At 42.0% G+C, this 16,205-nt stretch overlaps 1 protein-coding gene across 3 annotated transcripts in view; it reads left to right on the top strand.

Moving 5' to 3' along the window:
- Positions 1-14,834: 14,834 nt before the first annotated feature.
- The window catches only part of CHD6 (chromodomain helicase DNA binding protein 6), a 148,325-nt gene continuing 146,954 nt past the window's right edge, over positions 14,835-16,205 (top strand). For all 3 annotated transcript variants that reach the window (XM_012803928.2, XM_023511919.1, XM_023511921.1), the window contains exon 1: positions 14,835-14,931. In XM_012803928.2, the coding sequence (XP_012659382.1) occupies positions 14,899-14,931 (33 nt within the window). In that variant the 5' untranslated portion in view covers positions 14,835-14,898. The remainder of the gene's footprint in view (positions 14,932-16,205) is intronic.

The following is a 16,205-nucleotide window of genomic DNA, read 5'->3' as shown; positions in this document are numbered from 1 at the left end:
TCTGTTTTTCAAATTATGCATATAATGTGATAAATTTCCCTCAAGACTGGTTTTGTTGTATCCCACTGATTTTGTAACTTGTGTCTTCATTGTTGTTATGTTTGAGGAACTTAACAATTTCCTCTTTTATTTCTTCCTGAACCCAACTATCATTTAGCCTATGGTTGTTTAATTTCCATGTCTTTGTGTGGGGATGAACATTTTTGTTGGAGTGGAGGTCCACCTTTATTGCCTTGTGGTCTGAGAAGATGCAAGGTATGATTTCTGTTTTTTTAATTTTGCTGAGGTTTGATTCGTATCCTAGGATGTGATCTATTTTGGAGTATGTACCATGGGGTGACAAAAAAAATGTATATTCTTTAGCTTTGGGATAGTGTGTTATGTATTTGTCTGTCTGTTGTAGGGTCACATTTAATCCTTTGTATCTTTGTTTCATTTCTGTTTAGAGGATCTGTCCGTTCTGTCAGAGGGATGTTAAAGTTGCTGGCTTCTATGGTGTTATGGGATATCATATTTCTCAGACCCATCAAGGTCTGTTTCATAAATCTGGGAGCATTTAAGTTGGGTACATAAAAATTAAAAATTGAAATGTCTTCTTGTTGCATTGTTCATTTGACCAGTATGAAGTGTCCATATTTGTCTTTCTTAACTTTTGTTGCTTTAAATCCGCTTGTATCTGAAAATAATATTACAACTCCTCCTTTCTTCTGATTTCCATTTGCATGAAATACTGTTTTCCATAACCCTGAGTCTTGATTTGTCCTTTAAGGTTAGGTACATTTCCCACAGACAGCATATGGGCAGCTTGTTTTTTTTTTTTTAAGGCTTGTGCTTTTTATCCAGTCAGCCAGCCTGTGCCTCTTCAGTGGTGAATTCAATCCATTGACATTCAGTGTAGTGGCATTCTATTCATCTTATTTTGTGCAAATCCATTGTGTAGTTTTATCCTTTGCACCATTATGGAAGCTAAGTTTTGACCTTTAGCTTCTGGATGTTTACTTTGCTGGTAGTCCATTGTGATGGTCAGTGTTAAGAATATGTTTTAAATATTTCCTCAGTGTTTGTATATCTGCCAGTTATTTGCTTTCTCCATCAATTTTGAAGCTTAGTTTAGTAGGATACAGAATTCTGGGTTGAAAATTGTTTTATTTAAGAATGTTGACGGTGGATGGCCATTCTCTTCTGTCTTGGAGAGTTTTAGTTGAAAGTCGGCTGTCATCCTAATGGCTCTGCCTCTGTAGGTCAGGGCTGCTTGCAGAATTTTTTCTTTCATCTTGATTTTGGACAGGTTCATTACAATGTGTCTTGGAGAGGCTCTGTTTGATTTGAGTTGACCCAGAATTTGATGTCCATCTGAAAGGAGTGTGTCGGGATCTGTAGTAAAACTTGGGAAGTTTTCATGTATGATAGTCTCCAGTAGAGCTTCCTTTCCTTTGGGACAATCTTCATCCCCTTTAGGGATCCCTATTACTTGTATGTTTGAACCCTTCAGGGAGTCTCATATTTCTTCTAAGTGCCTATCCTGCTTTCTCTCTGTTCTTTTCTGCGTCTTTGACTACCTGGATTAACTTGAAAACTCTATCCTCTATCTCTAAGGTTCTTTCTTTTCTATGGTCTAACCTATTTTTGATACTCTGCACTGCATCTTTACATTCCCTGATTGTTCTTTATTTCCTTAAGCTCCACTTTATCCTTTCTATATTCTACATATCTCTTGTCTGACTTTTGGTTCTGTCTTTCCATTTTCTCATCCGTTCCTTTTATTGTCTTTATCATCTGTATTTTAAATTCCCTTTCTGTGGGTTTATTGTAGATGGCTTTGATCAGTTTAAGAATGTGCCACCTATGCCTGTATTCTTCAGTGTTCTAATTAGAATAGGATGCTGAATTTTATCAAATGCTTTTTCTACATCTCTTGAGAAGATCATATGGTCTGTTTTTGCTTCTGTTGATACAGTGAATTGCCTTTATGGACAGGTTCATTACAATGTGTCTTGGAGAGGCTCTGTTTTTAAAGAATCCAGTAATTCTTTATAGGTGAAGTCTTCTGTAGTAGCTGCCTCAATGGTCCCATGGGGGAGTTTCTGTGTTCTGGTTTTTCATGTTGCCCGTATTTTTCTTTTGGTTTCTTCTCATGTGTTCTTTCTTTTTCTTCACCTCTTAGTCCTCTTTTCTCCCTCTCACTTCCTCCATCACTTCCTATTACCTGGTCTCAGAGCTTAGGTCAAAAGGTAGAGAAGTATAAAGCACAAAAAGGGAGAAATAAGAGGAAAAGAAGAAAAAAAAAGGAAGAGAAAAAACACAAAAATCGAAGGGGATGAAAGAAATGAGTTAAAGAACAGGAGAGAATGAGAACAGGAAGAGAGAATGAGAGTGATGGAAGAAATGATATTGATTGGTGTGGTGTTAAGGTCATGCCAGTAATTCAAGGATTTTGAGGGGCTGGGCTGGGTGGGTTTCTTTAAATCAGGAGCTCCTTACCGGCCTGTGCAAAGCCAAACTCTTCCTCTGCCAAAAAGAGGAAGAGAAAGAAAAAAGTAAAACCAAAAAACAGGAATTAAAAAATAAATAAAAATGAAAAAGAAATAGAAAAATTCTACAGGGAGGACTTGCCCGTACTGTCTTCCTAGGGCTCTGTAGACCATGATTTCTTAGCCTTCTTGAGCCAGACTACTGCCATGACCTTCCTGCCAGACCTTAGTCATGCCACCCCAGCCCTCAACAAAAAAGAAAAGATGAAAAGGAAAAATAATAATAGTAAAATAAGAACAGATAAGGAACATTAAAAATATAGTTGTATTAAATAAAGGAGAGAAAGGGAAAAGGAAAAACAAAAGAAAGACCAATAAAAGGAGGTGATATCTTAACTGTTGCATGAGTGATTAATGTGGGAAAGATGAGGAAAGTAGAAGAGTCTCTATTAATAAAGAGAGAATGAGGACAAGTGAAATAGGGACAAAGAACAAATGAGACTAAAACACTGTGACCAAAAAATACAGGAGTCCTTGCTCTTGCTGAAAGTAAAAATGGTCATTAAGAATAGAACCAAGCAAGCAGATTAGCAAAAAGAAAACACAACACAACAAAAAAGCTCAAATAGCCCAAAACTGCAGCAATGTCATAGAAATAAGAAGAGGGGGGAAAAAAGGGAAAAATAAAAAATTAAAAACTAGGGCAGTGCCTGTGGCTCAGTGAGTAAGGCGCTGGCCCCATATACCCAGGGTGGTGGGTTCAAACCTGCCCTCAGCCAAACTGCAACAAAAAAATAGCCGGGTGTCGTGGCCAGTGCCTGTAGGCCCAGCTACTCTGCAGGCTGAGGCAAGAGAATCACCTACTCACAGGAACTGGAGGTTGCTGTCACCTGTGATGCCACAGCACTCTACCGAGGGCATGAGACTCTGTAAAAAAAAAAAAAAAAAAATTAAAAAACTAAAAACAAATTATATATATGTATATATATTGTAAATACACACACACACAGGTTGCAGTATGTCACTAGGACACCTGGTGGCACTGTGGATTTTTAAGGAGATGGAGAACACTGCCAGCAACCTCTGTGGTCCTTATTCCTAACTTAGTTGCTCTCACAGATGGCCTAATTGTTTCCTCAGCATTCACACCCTGCTGTGTTGGGATCTTAAAGCTCCCTAGATTCATTTAGGGGCAGGTCCCCCTGATTCCACTTCCCCTTGGGGTGCTGGAGTCCCTCAGCCTGTCCCAAGACTGGAGTTCTAATCCTGGCAGGCAGATTTAAGACAGCTGTGCTTTAGGCCCCTGCTAAAACCTTCTCATGACCATCCCACAATGGCATCTCCCTGGCTGCCGGACCTTCCCAGTATGGCTATCTCACCAGGGGTCCCCACTTATCAGGGCCCAGGACCTAGGCCTATCTGATTGTATTCTAGATGCAGACTGCTATCCTGTTATCTGGCTAGGGAACAATTGCTCTTAGGTGCCTGAGGCCTGTTTACTTTAGCAGAAGAGAGAGAGTCTTTGAGGGTGAAGCAGTCTTAGAAGAGTAAGTCTTAGCAGTCTTTAGCAAAGCTTAGTAATCTTCAGCAGAAAGACACTGTGCTGGCATTCTGTAAGCAGGAGAAGGGACAGAGTCAGAGTAGCTGGTCTGTGATAGAACATATGTATGTTCCCAACTGCTTTTTCCTGCAGCCTAATATAGAGCTGATCTCGTGACTCTTAACACCACAGGTGTAGAGACTGCCAATTTATTAATGCTCTCGTTTCACAAGCTCTCATCCTTGTTAAGAGAGCCAAATCCCTCCCCATGCCCTTTTCACCAAGGTGTTCCATTATTTAGCTATACAGGTGTTACTTATAACTGTCACTCCTCCTAGCCATAGGCTATACGGGCTGCTACAAAATCCACTCCAACTAGTATTCAAATCTGATTGCTATATACTGTCCGAGTCTGCCCACTCTTCCAAGCTTTGCACTCAACTGGAGCTTACCCCCCAAACTGAAAACTCTGCAAAGGCTTCCTCTCATCCTGGTCCTCCGTGCCTGGCTGATCCCAGTGGGTCACAATTACTTCCCTAATGAGTCAGATTCCCATTGCTGCTGATCACATGCTGTATCCAGCTCACCAGCACTTTGCTGTGCTCCCTGAGCTACGACTCTGGATAAGGACCCTGCGCAGGAATAGCTGGGTTCTCTCTTTTTTCTCAGTTGTACTAGGAGAGCTCAGCTGACTGAGCCTTCTGCTCTGCCATCTTGCTCCACCTCCCCCTGTCAGATATTTTAAGTCAGGCATCTACATTTTTGGAGCAGTGGGATTTTTAGTCCAAGCCTTATACCGGTATGATCCTTCTCTTTTAACCTACTATTCATAAGTCCATGTGTACTATTAATACATTTACTCATTCATCAAATGCAACACTGACATTAGACATATAGTATAGTCCAAATAGATATGCTCCCTGTCCTCACAGTCCCCTTTTAGTCTTATAAATGTGAATTCTTCTTGACGTGTAGTCATGAGTTGAAGGGTGACGTGTTTTTCTCTAGCCTGTAGTAGATTCAGCCCTGCACAGACTTTCTCTAGCCTGAATCATAAGGAAATGGTAACTTTTCACATAAGGTGATCTAATTTTCAAATTGTCAGGTGTTTCCGTGAAAACTTTCCATCATCTAAAAGAATTCATAGATTAAAAAAAAAAAAAATCAGATCCTCAGTGTATTTTGGTGTTGTGTCATCTTTAATGCAAAATATGTATTTTCATCCAGAGCTCAAATACATAGGAAGTCCTTAAAACCGTTACTGTTTCTTCATGCTAGTTTGAAATCTTTCCACTAGATCATAGGGTCATCTTTGAAGGAAAGACATTTGTTATTTGAATGCCCTTCCATTGTTGGTTAGCTGACATTAGTTTAGAAGACATAAAATATCAGAGTGCACACAAAAAGAATTATTGAATGTCAAGGATATGTTAGCTAGAAAGAAAAAAGAAGAGTTGGAAGGTAAAATTGAGGAAATGTCCCAGAAAGCAGAATATGAAAGGATTTTTTTTCTTTTTTTTTTTTTTGAGACAGAATCTCACTATGTCACCCTTGGTGGAGTGCAGTGGCGTCACAGCTCAGAGCAACCTCCAACTCGTGGGCTTAGCAATTCTCTTGCCTTAGCCTCTCAAGTGGCTGGGACTACAGGCACCCACCACAACGCCCTGTTATTTTTTGGTTGTGGTTGTCGTTGTTTAGCAGGCCTGGGCTGGATACAAACCTGCCAGGTCCCATGTATGTGGCTGGCATCCTAGCTGCTGAGCTACAGGCTCTGAGCTGAGAGGATTTTTTTTTTTTGACAGACAGAGCCTTAAGCTATAGTCCTAGGTAGAGTGCAGTGACGTCACAGCTCACAGCAAGCTCAAACCCCTGGGCTTAAGCGATTCTCTTGCCTCTGCCTCCCAAGTAGCTGGGACTACAGGCACCCACCACAATGCCCAGCTATTTTTTGGTTGTAGATGTTGTTGTTTGGCGGGCCCAGGCCAGATTCGAACCTGTCGGCTCTGGTGTGTGTGGCTGGCGCCTTAGCCACTTGAGCTACAGGCGCCACCCAGGATTTTTTGTTTTAATGAGAGAAACTTATAAATACAGCCCTGAAGGTCTGTCACTCAATATAGTATCAGGAATTCCAGTAAAAGAAAACAATGGAGAGGGAATCATGAAGAAATAATGTATGAGGGTCTCTCAGAACTGACAGATCTGAAAGTTTCCAGATTGTTAAAGAATCCGTGAAGTTCCCAGCCTTAGGGATGTAAATAGCCCCAAGGCACATTGTTTTGAAAAGATGATCCCAAAAGCTTCTGAGAAAGGAAGAGATGACACGAACACATGCTCAGAAATCAGAATGGTTCATATGATTCAACAGAGAAGTTGGAAGAAAGAGGATAATGAAGCAATGCTTGCAAAATTCCAAGGAGATGTTGCCCTGACACCTATGATTTGCTACCCAAGGTAGAAAGGAAACATTTTCATGCACAAAGGTCTCAAAAATTTACCTCTCATTCAGTATTTGCTAGAGAGCTACTGGACGTTGTGTGTCATCACAATGAGAGTGTACACCTAGAGAGGAGAAACCTAGGAGTCCACCCCCAAGAGGGACAAAGGGAATACATCCCTGGGAGGGTGGGGATAAGGCCCAGGAGGGTAGCTTTGAAGCAGATTGGAGAGAATGATGGTGGAGTCCTGATGGGAGGATCCTGGATGGACTGACCAGAGATAAAAAGCTGTAGGTAGATTAAGAGGAATTCTAAGGTTTGGGGAGAGCATTTTAGGATGAGTTAGTGATTCGTGGAAAAGAATTTAAACTTTAAAATAAGGTAATCATTATATTTAGGGAAATTTTACATACAAAAAATTTTAGCACAAGGCCGGGCACAGTGGCTCACTCCTATAATCCCAGCACTCTGGGAGGCCAAATTGGTGGATTGCCTGAGCCCACGGGTTTTGCTCAGCCTGAGTAAGAGTGAGACTGCATCTCTAAAAACAGCCAGGCCTTGTACCAGGCACCTGTAATCCCAGCTACTTGGGAGGCTGAGGTGGGAGAATCACTTGAGCCCAAGAGTTTAAGGTTGCTGTGAGCTATAAGGCCCCGGCACTGTACCAGGGGTGACAAAGTAAGACTCTGTCTCAAAAAAAAAAAGTATTTTAGCACAGTAGAGTTTGTAGCTTAGCCATTTGGATTTAATCAACAAGATGATAATAACTATATCAGGAAGACAATACTTCATCTTCCATAGTAGAGGGGACTTTATGTTGTAAATAAAGTTTTATTGGAATACAGTTATACTCATTGGTTTGCACATTTGTCTATGGCAGTTTTTGAACTACCGCAGAGCTGAGTAGTTGCAACTGAGACCATATGGCTCACAAAGCCTAAAATATTTAACATCTGGACTTTTGTAAAAATATTTGCCAACTCCTGTCCCATAGAAGAAGCCAATAGAATAATGTCTAAAACTGAAAAAATTTTAACACCTTTATAAGCATCTTAGAATATCATGAAAAGGAGCAGAATGAACAGCTGAAGATCAAATGATTGTCTCTGGGAAAAGGGAATCAGGAAGGAGAATAAAATTGCGACCATTATTTCTTGTTTTAAGCTTTATATTGTTACTGAATTCTTAAGCTAAATACGTACTATTACTCTGACAAAATAGAAATTTGACTGGATTAGGAGAATGGAATAAATGGCAAATGAAGAAAAAACCACCAGTTATGATGCAGAAAGCTGGAGCACAAAGCCTTTGCTGTAAACGTAACTTTCTCATTTATTCACTCTTTCCATACGTAATCATGGAAGAATCCAAATATCAGGCCCTGAGACTTCCCAGAAGGAGCTTTGGTGACCAGCAGCTGATACAGCATGCACAGACAAGTACAAGATGATAATGTGGTGATACAGCCGTACAGTTAAGGAAGCATTACGAGTTGTTTGTGGATTTAGGCAAGTCAGGTTAGACATCCTGGAGAACATGACCCAGAGCTGACAGGAGGTTTTGCAGGACTGTGTGAGGCAGGGCCCAAACAAGGCCTGGATGAGGAGCAGGGCAGGTGTTGGGACCTGCAGGTGCTCAGTATAGCTGGATGAGTGGCGGAAAATAATGTCAGAGCAATAGACAAGGACTGGAGGTAGGGCTTTGTGCTATAAGGAATTTGTTGTTGGTGGTGGTTTTTTTTTAAGACAATACCTGCTGAGAGGTACGATCTACGTTAGGAAAACATGCAGTTGGTAGCGATGAAGTAAGAGGGTCAGGCAGGAAACGTGGAGAGTAGGGAGGCACATAGAGGGCTGTGTCCGGCCAAAATGACAGCCAGACATGAATCAGTCAGTCAATGGAGAGAAACCCAAGGATTTAGGAATTACAAAAGAATTAAGGGAAAGGAGAGGAGTTAAGGACAATTCTCCCTTTTTGGGGGAGGGGGACAGAGCCTCAAGCTGTTCCCCTGGGTAGAGTGCCGTGGCATTACAGCTCACAGCAACCTCCAACTCCTGGGCTGAAGCAAGTTTCCTGCCTCCGCCTCCCAAAGTAGCTGGGACCACAGGCGCCCGCCACAACGCCCGGCCATTTTTTGGTTGCAGCCGTCATTGTTGTTTGGTGGGCCTGGCTAGATTCGAACCCGCTACCTAAGGTGTATGTGGCTGGCGCCTTAGCCACTTGAGCCACAGGCGCCGAGCCAAGGACAATTCTCAATTTTGGCTGGGTGCAGCTTCTGGGACATTAACTCCGAAAGGGTACACAGGAGCTGGTATGTGTCTGTGTCTCTGTGTGAATGTGTAAAGGTGATAACTGAGTTTAGTTTTGGAACAGTTGTGAGGTTTTGGTGGTACCTGTGGAATTCCTCATTGTAACTGGCAATGAAGTGTTGGATAGACCCACATAGAGGTTAGGAGGAGCGTTTTGGACTTAGAAATGCGCAATGGTCATTGCCAAGACAGATGAAGTTTGGGAGTGGAGGAGAAAACTCAGGGACTGTGGCATGGAGAGCAGTGAAAACTGGGAACAGTGACCTTTAAGGCAGGACACTGAGCCTGGAATACAGGAGGAACCAGGAATCAGGAGAGATGGCTTTCAAAAAACCTGTGAGTTGAGAATTTTAAAAAGAGGAAATGACCCACAGTTTAAAATGCTGCAAGGAAGTTAGACTAAAGGCTGAAAAATGCCCACTGGGCTTGGCAGCCAGGGAAGCAGTGCTAAGAACAGCTGGCTTTAGGGAAGTAATGGAGCAGTCGAATTTCACAAGTGTGGAGGGTTTGTTGGTGGTACTGTTTTCAGACAGAGTTGAGCCTGTTCCTTTGTTGGGAGAAGGAAAGCTACATTCTTTAATTGAACAAATATTTATAGTACCTGCTATAAGCTAACAATGTTACAGACATGAACAAAACAAAGCTTACATTCTGTGTGTGTGTCCCTGTGCGTGAGATGGGCACAGGTAATAAGCTCATAACCAAATAGATACGCAGGAAGTCCTCATTTTAAGTAAGACAGCGTACAATAAAACCAATTTTTTATTTTTATTTTCAGTCGTTACAATGAAACTGTTATCAAGAATCTACCATGGCTGGGCGCCTGTGGCTAAGGCACCAGCCACATACACCTGAGCTGGCGGGTTCAAATCCAGCCGGGGACGGCTGCAACCAAAAAAGTAGCCGGGTGTTGTGGTGAGTGCCTGTGGTCCCAGCTACTTGGGAGGCTGAGGCAGGAGACTTGCTTGAGCCTAGGAGTTGGAGGTTACTGTAAGCTGTGATGTCATGGCACTCTACCCAGGGTGACAGCTTGAGGCTGTCTCAAAAAAGAAAAAAAGAATCTACCATAAATCATTTCACTTAAAGCCATAGTTTCCAAGAACCCGTCAACTATGTTGAGTAAGGACTTACTGCTGTAACGAGTGCTAGGAGGAAAATTAAAGAAAGAGGACAAGAGAGTGGGGGTTGGGGCGGCAGTGCTGTTTCGTTTGGGTGCCTAGGGAAGGCATCACTGCTAAGGTGACACTTGTAAGGTGACATTTGGGGAGCCCTGAATGAAGTGAGGAAGGAGTTCACTGCCAATGGAGACTGAAGTGGCTGAGAAGTGTGAGTGGGTGGGTCACGAGTCCTCGGACACAGGAGGGAAGCCCCTGAGGACAGGCCACACTAATGGCTGTCTATACGCCATAGCTGTCATCCCTTTTGATTCTTCTAAGAACCTATGAGGTGGGTGTTGTCACCGCATTACAGGCAAGGAGACCAACTCTGGAGGAGGTTTTACATATCTAGTCAGTATTAGGGCCCAGATTGAAACTCGGCTTTTGGCACTTCAGCCCTTGCTGTTAAACTGTTTGAGTAAAAAAGGTAGAGACACTTTGTTTCAGTTTGTGGTCGAGGAGGGCAGTGGAGTGGGAAAGTGGGAATTGGGAGATTTTTTTACCCATCGGTCCCTCTTTATGGTCAGGCCGGTTTGTCAGGTGTCTTGGTGAGAGGCATCTGGACGGGTTTTCAAGGAGAGTGGCAGAGTGGCGTCTTGGTGAGAGGCATCTGGACGGGTTTTCAAGGAGAGTGGCGTTCCCAACACGTGGCTTCCTGCTTAATGGACTCTTCACGGGGCTTATTCCTTGTGCTCTAGTCCCATGCTGGTCTAAACCCCACCTGATAGCAATGTGGAATTACCTTATTTATGCCCGCTGTTGATAGAGGGGTTCTCGGGAACCGTCCTAAAGGTTGAGGGCTGGCATAAATAGATTGTAAAAATACATGTTTGTTGTGGAAAATTTGATGCATATGATTTTTAAAGTTGCTTGCCACGTACTCTGTCTCAAAGTGCCCGATAGAGTTGTAGGGGATGCGGGTCTGTTAGGAACAAAGTTTCCATCCACACTGTTGTCGGCTGAGACGTGAAGGTCCACAGTAGAGTCCGCTGTGTGCATTTGCAAAAACACAGTCCCATGATGAAATAGATTCTCGGTGTGAGCAGGATTGTTAGGAGGTCAGAATTCTCAAGGGGTGGGGAATTCTAGTGATTTCTGTGAATGAATGGTTCAGTAGTGTGAGCTCCATGTTTTGTTTTTTAAATGTCCATAACACAGCCTTGAGGAAGCTAGAAATGGCACAAGCACTGTTGCTGAATTTTGGAGAGAGATAGTAAAAAAGCAAAATTTCAAAATGTTCTTAGTGAAATTTGGCACCCATGTTTCTTATAGAAGTATTGTTAGATGGGTGAGGGTAAGAAGGAATGGGAACTTTTATGCTTTGCTTCTTTTTACATTATTAGCAGCTTACTTTCTCGTGAAGCTAATTAAATGCTACCCTTGTACACAGCGTCGCAGTGCAGCGGGGAGAGCGGGAGTCCTACCGGTTTCCATGATTCAGAAGTTATACACAGGTTTTTTCCCCCCTGTTGATAAATTTCCTGGTTTGCCCACACAGTTAGGGGTTTCAGAATTGTCTGTATTATGTTTCTAATTAAGTATTGAGACCTTGAAATTACAGTTTGATTTGTTCTTTATTCAGCCCAAAGGATCTAATCATAACTTGTGAGTGATGGCAACAGAGGCTGTAAAGCTGTTTCCATTGAGGTGCGGAAGTACAAGCTTTAGGGTGTATCTGTTCATCTATTCCTGGTACATAAAATTTAGCCTTACGGAAAAGAGTTTTGTATTTTTAAAAATGTGTACCATTAAAACAGGTTTAAAAAGTAGAGGTAATTTAAGAGGGATTGTTTGTAGATTATAGGGTGCTATTTAGAGACGTAAAAGTCAGTAAATGCTTGTTGAGCTCCTAGTGACGTTGAGGACACCTGTCATCTTGGGGGTGGCCGCCTGCTGATGTGTTCCCATTCATCAGGGTGCTAGACATGATGTGACAGTAATCACACAGGTTTGCCCGAGTTTGCTTTCGGTGAATTAGAGCAGTCATTCTACAGAAACATCCCTCACTCACTTGGCTTTCACATAGACATTATCTTCTCTCAGAATGGGGCAGGAGAAAGATTTGGTTTTGCATATTTCATCACCTTTTTTCCTCTAACGCTTCAAATTCAAGCTGCACTTGCGTTAGCCCTGTCTTTCCAACCTGTGCTCATCTGCCTTCTCTGACCTTCTCGGGCCCTGTGACGACCCAGGAGTGCCCACGTCTCCTGTGATAGGTATTTTCACATTTTACTTACCTCATCCTTGAGCTTCTTCTGAGGGTCAGGTTTTATTTCCTACCATCTTTGGGATGTAGTCCTTGAAGTGGAACTGGCACATGAAAGGATTTGGAACAGTTTGTAAATTGCCTGAGTGCTCTGCAGAAAGCTTGAAATACTTAAAAGCGCCATTAGCAGTGATGAGTAGGACCTGTTTCCCCACATTCCTGGCAGTGTTAGGGCCCTGCTGCTTTTTATTTTGGTGCTGGTTTGTGGCAGTGAATTGGATGTTGGGTTTTTTGTTCTCTGCTGCATTATAATTGTATCAGTTCTTTATACATTAAAAACTAATTTTTATTAGTCATTGATGAAATTTTTTGTGGCTTCTAATGATTTCATTTCGTTGGGCAGAATTTTATTCAAGCACATATGTCTTATTATTTGTAATCCTTCTTTGTTATTTTGAGACAGAGTCTCACTCTGTTCCCCTGGGTAGAGTGCCATGGCATTCATCATAGCTCACAGCAATCTCAAATTCTTTGGCTTGGAGACTCCTCATACTTCAACCTCCTGAGTAGCTGGAACCACAGGAGTGAACCACAATGCCTTGTTAGTTTTTCTATTTTTTCAATAAAGACGGGGGTCTCACTCTTACTTAGACTGATCTTAAACTCAAGAGCTCAAGCAGTCTACCATCTTGGCCTTTCAGAATGCTAGAATTACAGGCGTGAGCCACCACACCCAGCCCGTAATATCCTTTTTTATTAGCTGGAATTTTTTTCTAAACTTGTTTCTTCATTTTAAAATTTGTGGGGCAGTCTGTGATGGTTGATAAAATCAGTTTTCTGGGATCTGATGCGTAGTAATTTGACATTCAGAGATAAAGGAGATTACTTGTACTGACATAATTTACCTAAAACTGAGTCCACTGTAACCAAGCTTAGAAGAGAATGTTTTTTTTTTTAACTGTCCTGTTTGGTAGCACTTAGCATTTGGAATTTATGCCTTTCTTGAGCTGAATAATTGTTCTATCAAATCCCTGGCAGTGATTTGTAAAAGCCCCAGTTGCTAACTGGACTTTTCTTTCTCCTGATTGAGCCAGTTCTCTGCCTTCCTCCCCTTCCCCTTGGTCTCCAGGACCTGACTGCCTGCTTGGCCACTGTGCTCTTTGCATACAGCAGTATCCTGGAAGACTTGTCTCTCCAGGGGAGAATCTATGGCATTTTATGGTCCTTTGTATAGAAAAATGTCTATTTGGGGGGACAAAAATCCTAATTGGCAGGCATGGAAATGATAATAGCTGTAATAGTAGTCCCAAGGATGAGTGGAATCATCTCTTCCATTTGCATCAAACACGCCATGAACTCACTTAGTATTGAGACTCTAATTTTAACTTTTTTTATATCTGTGGATTGACAAGTTACGGTTGTATATATTTATGGGTACGAAGCGATATTATGATTCATGAACACAATATGGAATGATTAAAATAAAATTAATAGATCCATCACCTCAACTACTTATCTCACTTTAATCTTAAAGCTCTACTTAATGCCTGCTATCACATTCATTTAGTAATGAGAAGTAATTCTGAAATTGAAGGATAATTGTGCGCCCCTGGTATGGTTTTCTGAGTGAGTGATATTTCTATAGCTGTGTCGGATAACCAGGAAATCAGAGTAAACCTTAAATATGAGACAGTGTCTGCCTACATCCAGGCTAGAACCAGAGGCTGAGATGCTGTGATCCTTCCATGGTTTGTAGGTGAGAATTTCAGACCCAAGGCAGTACTACTAGTTAGTGGTGTGGCTGCTCCCACCATCCTGCCTTGCATAGACTATGGCTCTTTCTGTGTCCTAGGATGTGCCAGTGCTTTTGCACTTCTAAAGCCAATTGCTATGCTCTCAGGGTGTACACAAGTCTTTTATGAGAAAAAGTTCGGTGTCATGAAGGACATTATAGTTGGAATGGGGATGGGAGTTCAAGTATTGAGTAGAGTAAAATCAGTCATTTAAAAATATATATGAAATATTACAATGGAATTTATTTTGTCAAGTAATATATGCACATAGTTTAAAATATCAAATTATGTAGGAGAGCTTGTTATGAAATTCAGGTGAAATGCCCTACCTACCTCATACAAACTCCTGTCTCACTCCTTGGAGAAAATGACTTTGAACTCTTGTAGCTTTCTTTTCTACTTCTTAATTTATCTATTATAGACATTATTTTAACTACAAAGACAGTATCTTTTTTTTTTGAAGACAGAGTCTAATTTTGTTACCCTCAGTAGAGTGCAATGGTGTCACAGCTCACAGCAACCTTAAACTCTTGGGCTTAAGCTATTCTTTTGCCTCAGCCTCCCAAGTAGCTAGAACTAAGACACCTGCCACAATGCCTGGGTAAATTTTTGTTGTTGTTTTTGTTGTTGTTGCAGTTGTCATTGTTGTTTAGCAGGCGTGGGCTGGGTTTGAACCCGCCAGCTCTGGTGTCAGTGGCCAGCACCCTAACCACTGAGCTACGAGCACTGAGCCGAGACAGTGTCTTTTTGACTCCATCCTGTCTGGTGCAGTAAATTGGGGTCTGGGATAGGGTTAGATAGACTTAGGTCTGCACTTAGGGCTCAAGGGGTAGTTGGACATGAAATGTTCTGTGGAAGTAACCTTCCGTTTCATGTTTTCCTTCTCTGTCACAGTTAACGTGGAGATGATCAAAACGCTTTATTTTGGTTTTATCGTAATCTTTGCCTTTTTAATGTTTTACAGAAATAAATATCTTCCTTCAATAGATGAAAATGAAAATACAGAAGAAAGAGAAGCAGGTAAGTAATCATGCTTGAGTGAATGCATCTGTCTGGCACTTCTTTAAAAAGAGGAGAGACTGGAGTGTTGCCTCATCTCTTAACCGCTGGCATTCTTCCTCTCTCTGTTTCCTGTTCTCCATGTAGTAACCGAGAGCTCTGTTCTGCATGACTTACTATACGGATTTTTCTTTTTGCTCAGGATATCTTCTTAGAGGAATAAATGTAATGAAAAGTATAAATACGCAGAATGTTGTTCAAAATCAGCTATGTAGAAGAGAAACGCTTCCTCCGTTGGGACAGCTTTCTGAGTTTTTCTTAAAGGGAGCTGTGACCACCTCTTTCTAGTTGATATGTTTATCCTTTGGGACTTTTAATTACACTAAAAGCGTTCTTACATGATGATCTTTTTCATGATGATCTGTGGATGGGTTCCTTCTAGAGCAATGGTTCTCCATCTTCCTAATGCCGCACTGTATTTTCACTGTTTAAAAGGGGTCTCGACCCACAGGTTGAGAACTGCTGTTCTGGAGGGAATAGCCAGCTAAGCAGAAGGATGTGAGCTTTTGGTATTTGGTTTCTTGGGGGCGGGGTGGTGGTGGTGGTGGTGATCTTCCCAGGATCTCTTTCCTTAGTTGATATTCCTGTGCCCTCCGCCCATGCTTATTTATTCAAAGGAACCCTAGGACTCCGAATCCTTGGCTTAGGGAAGTGACAGAGAGAGACCTGCCTCTGTCTCTCAGAAACAGGCTCTCTCCAATGGGCTGGTTTTCCTTATACACAATTGAAAGACAGCCTGGTAACTGGGGGATCTGAATCCCTGCTTTTTGCTGGGACTCTGTGCAGAGAGGTTGTGTGGGACCACCCACTCTTTCTCTTGTTTGGTCCAGGGAGCCTTAGTCAGATATAGGATGACTTAGGATATGGAAAGAGATCCCCCTCTGGTCTGTCATCCGAAATAATTGACTCATCCTGTGCTGCCAGTTCTTAACAGGAAGAGCAGTGAGTAAATGCTGTCTACATGCTGGGTTTCTGTCTGTCCAAGCTCTGTAAAGAGCTGTCAGTTGATAGGCAGACACTACAGAGAATGCAGTCCCGGCTGCCAGGAATTTATCCTAGGAATATACGTAGGTGTGTAAAACTGTCTGTGTAGGGCTTTCATTGCTATTTTATTTATGATAACACAAATGGAAAAGAACCTACATGTCCATCAAAAAGGGTATGATTTAAATCATAGCACATGCATCTGGTGAACTGTGAGAGCCTGAACCCCCCAAACTATTGCCATTTTGATA

This window comes from Otolemur garnettii, unplaced genomic scaffold (assembly GCF_000181295.1).
Source record: "Otolemur garnettii isolate 467f Iridium unplaced genomic scaffold, OtoGar3 scaffold00023, whole genome shotgun sequence".
In the NCBI taxonomy this organism is placed as follows: Eukaryota; Metazoa; Chordata; class Mammalia; order Primates; family Galagidae; genus Otolemur; species Otolemur garnettii.
This window is presented reverse-complemented; position numbering and strand designations above follow the sequence as displayed.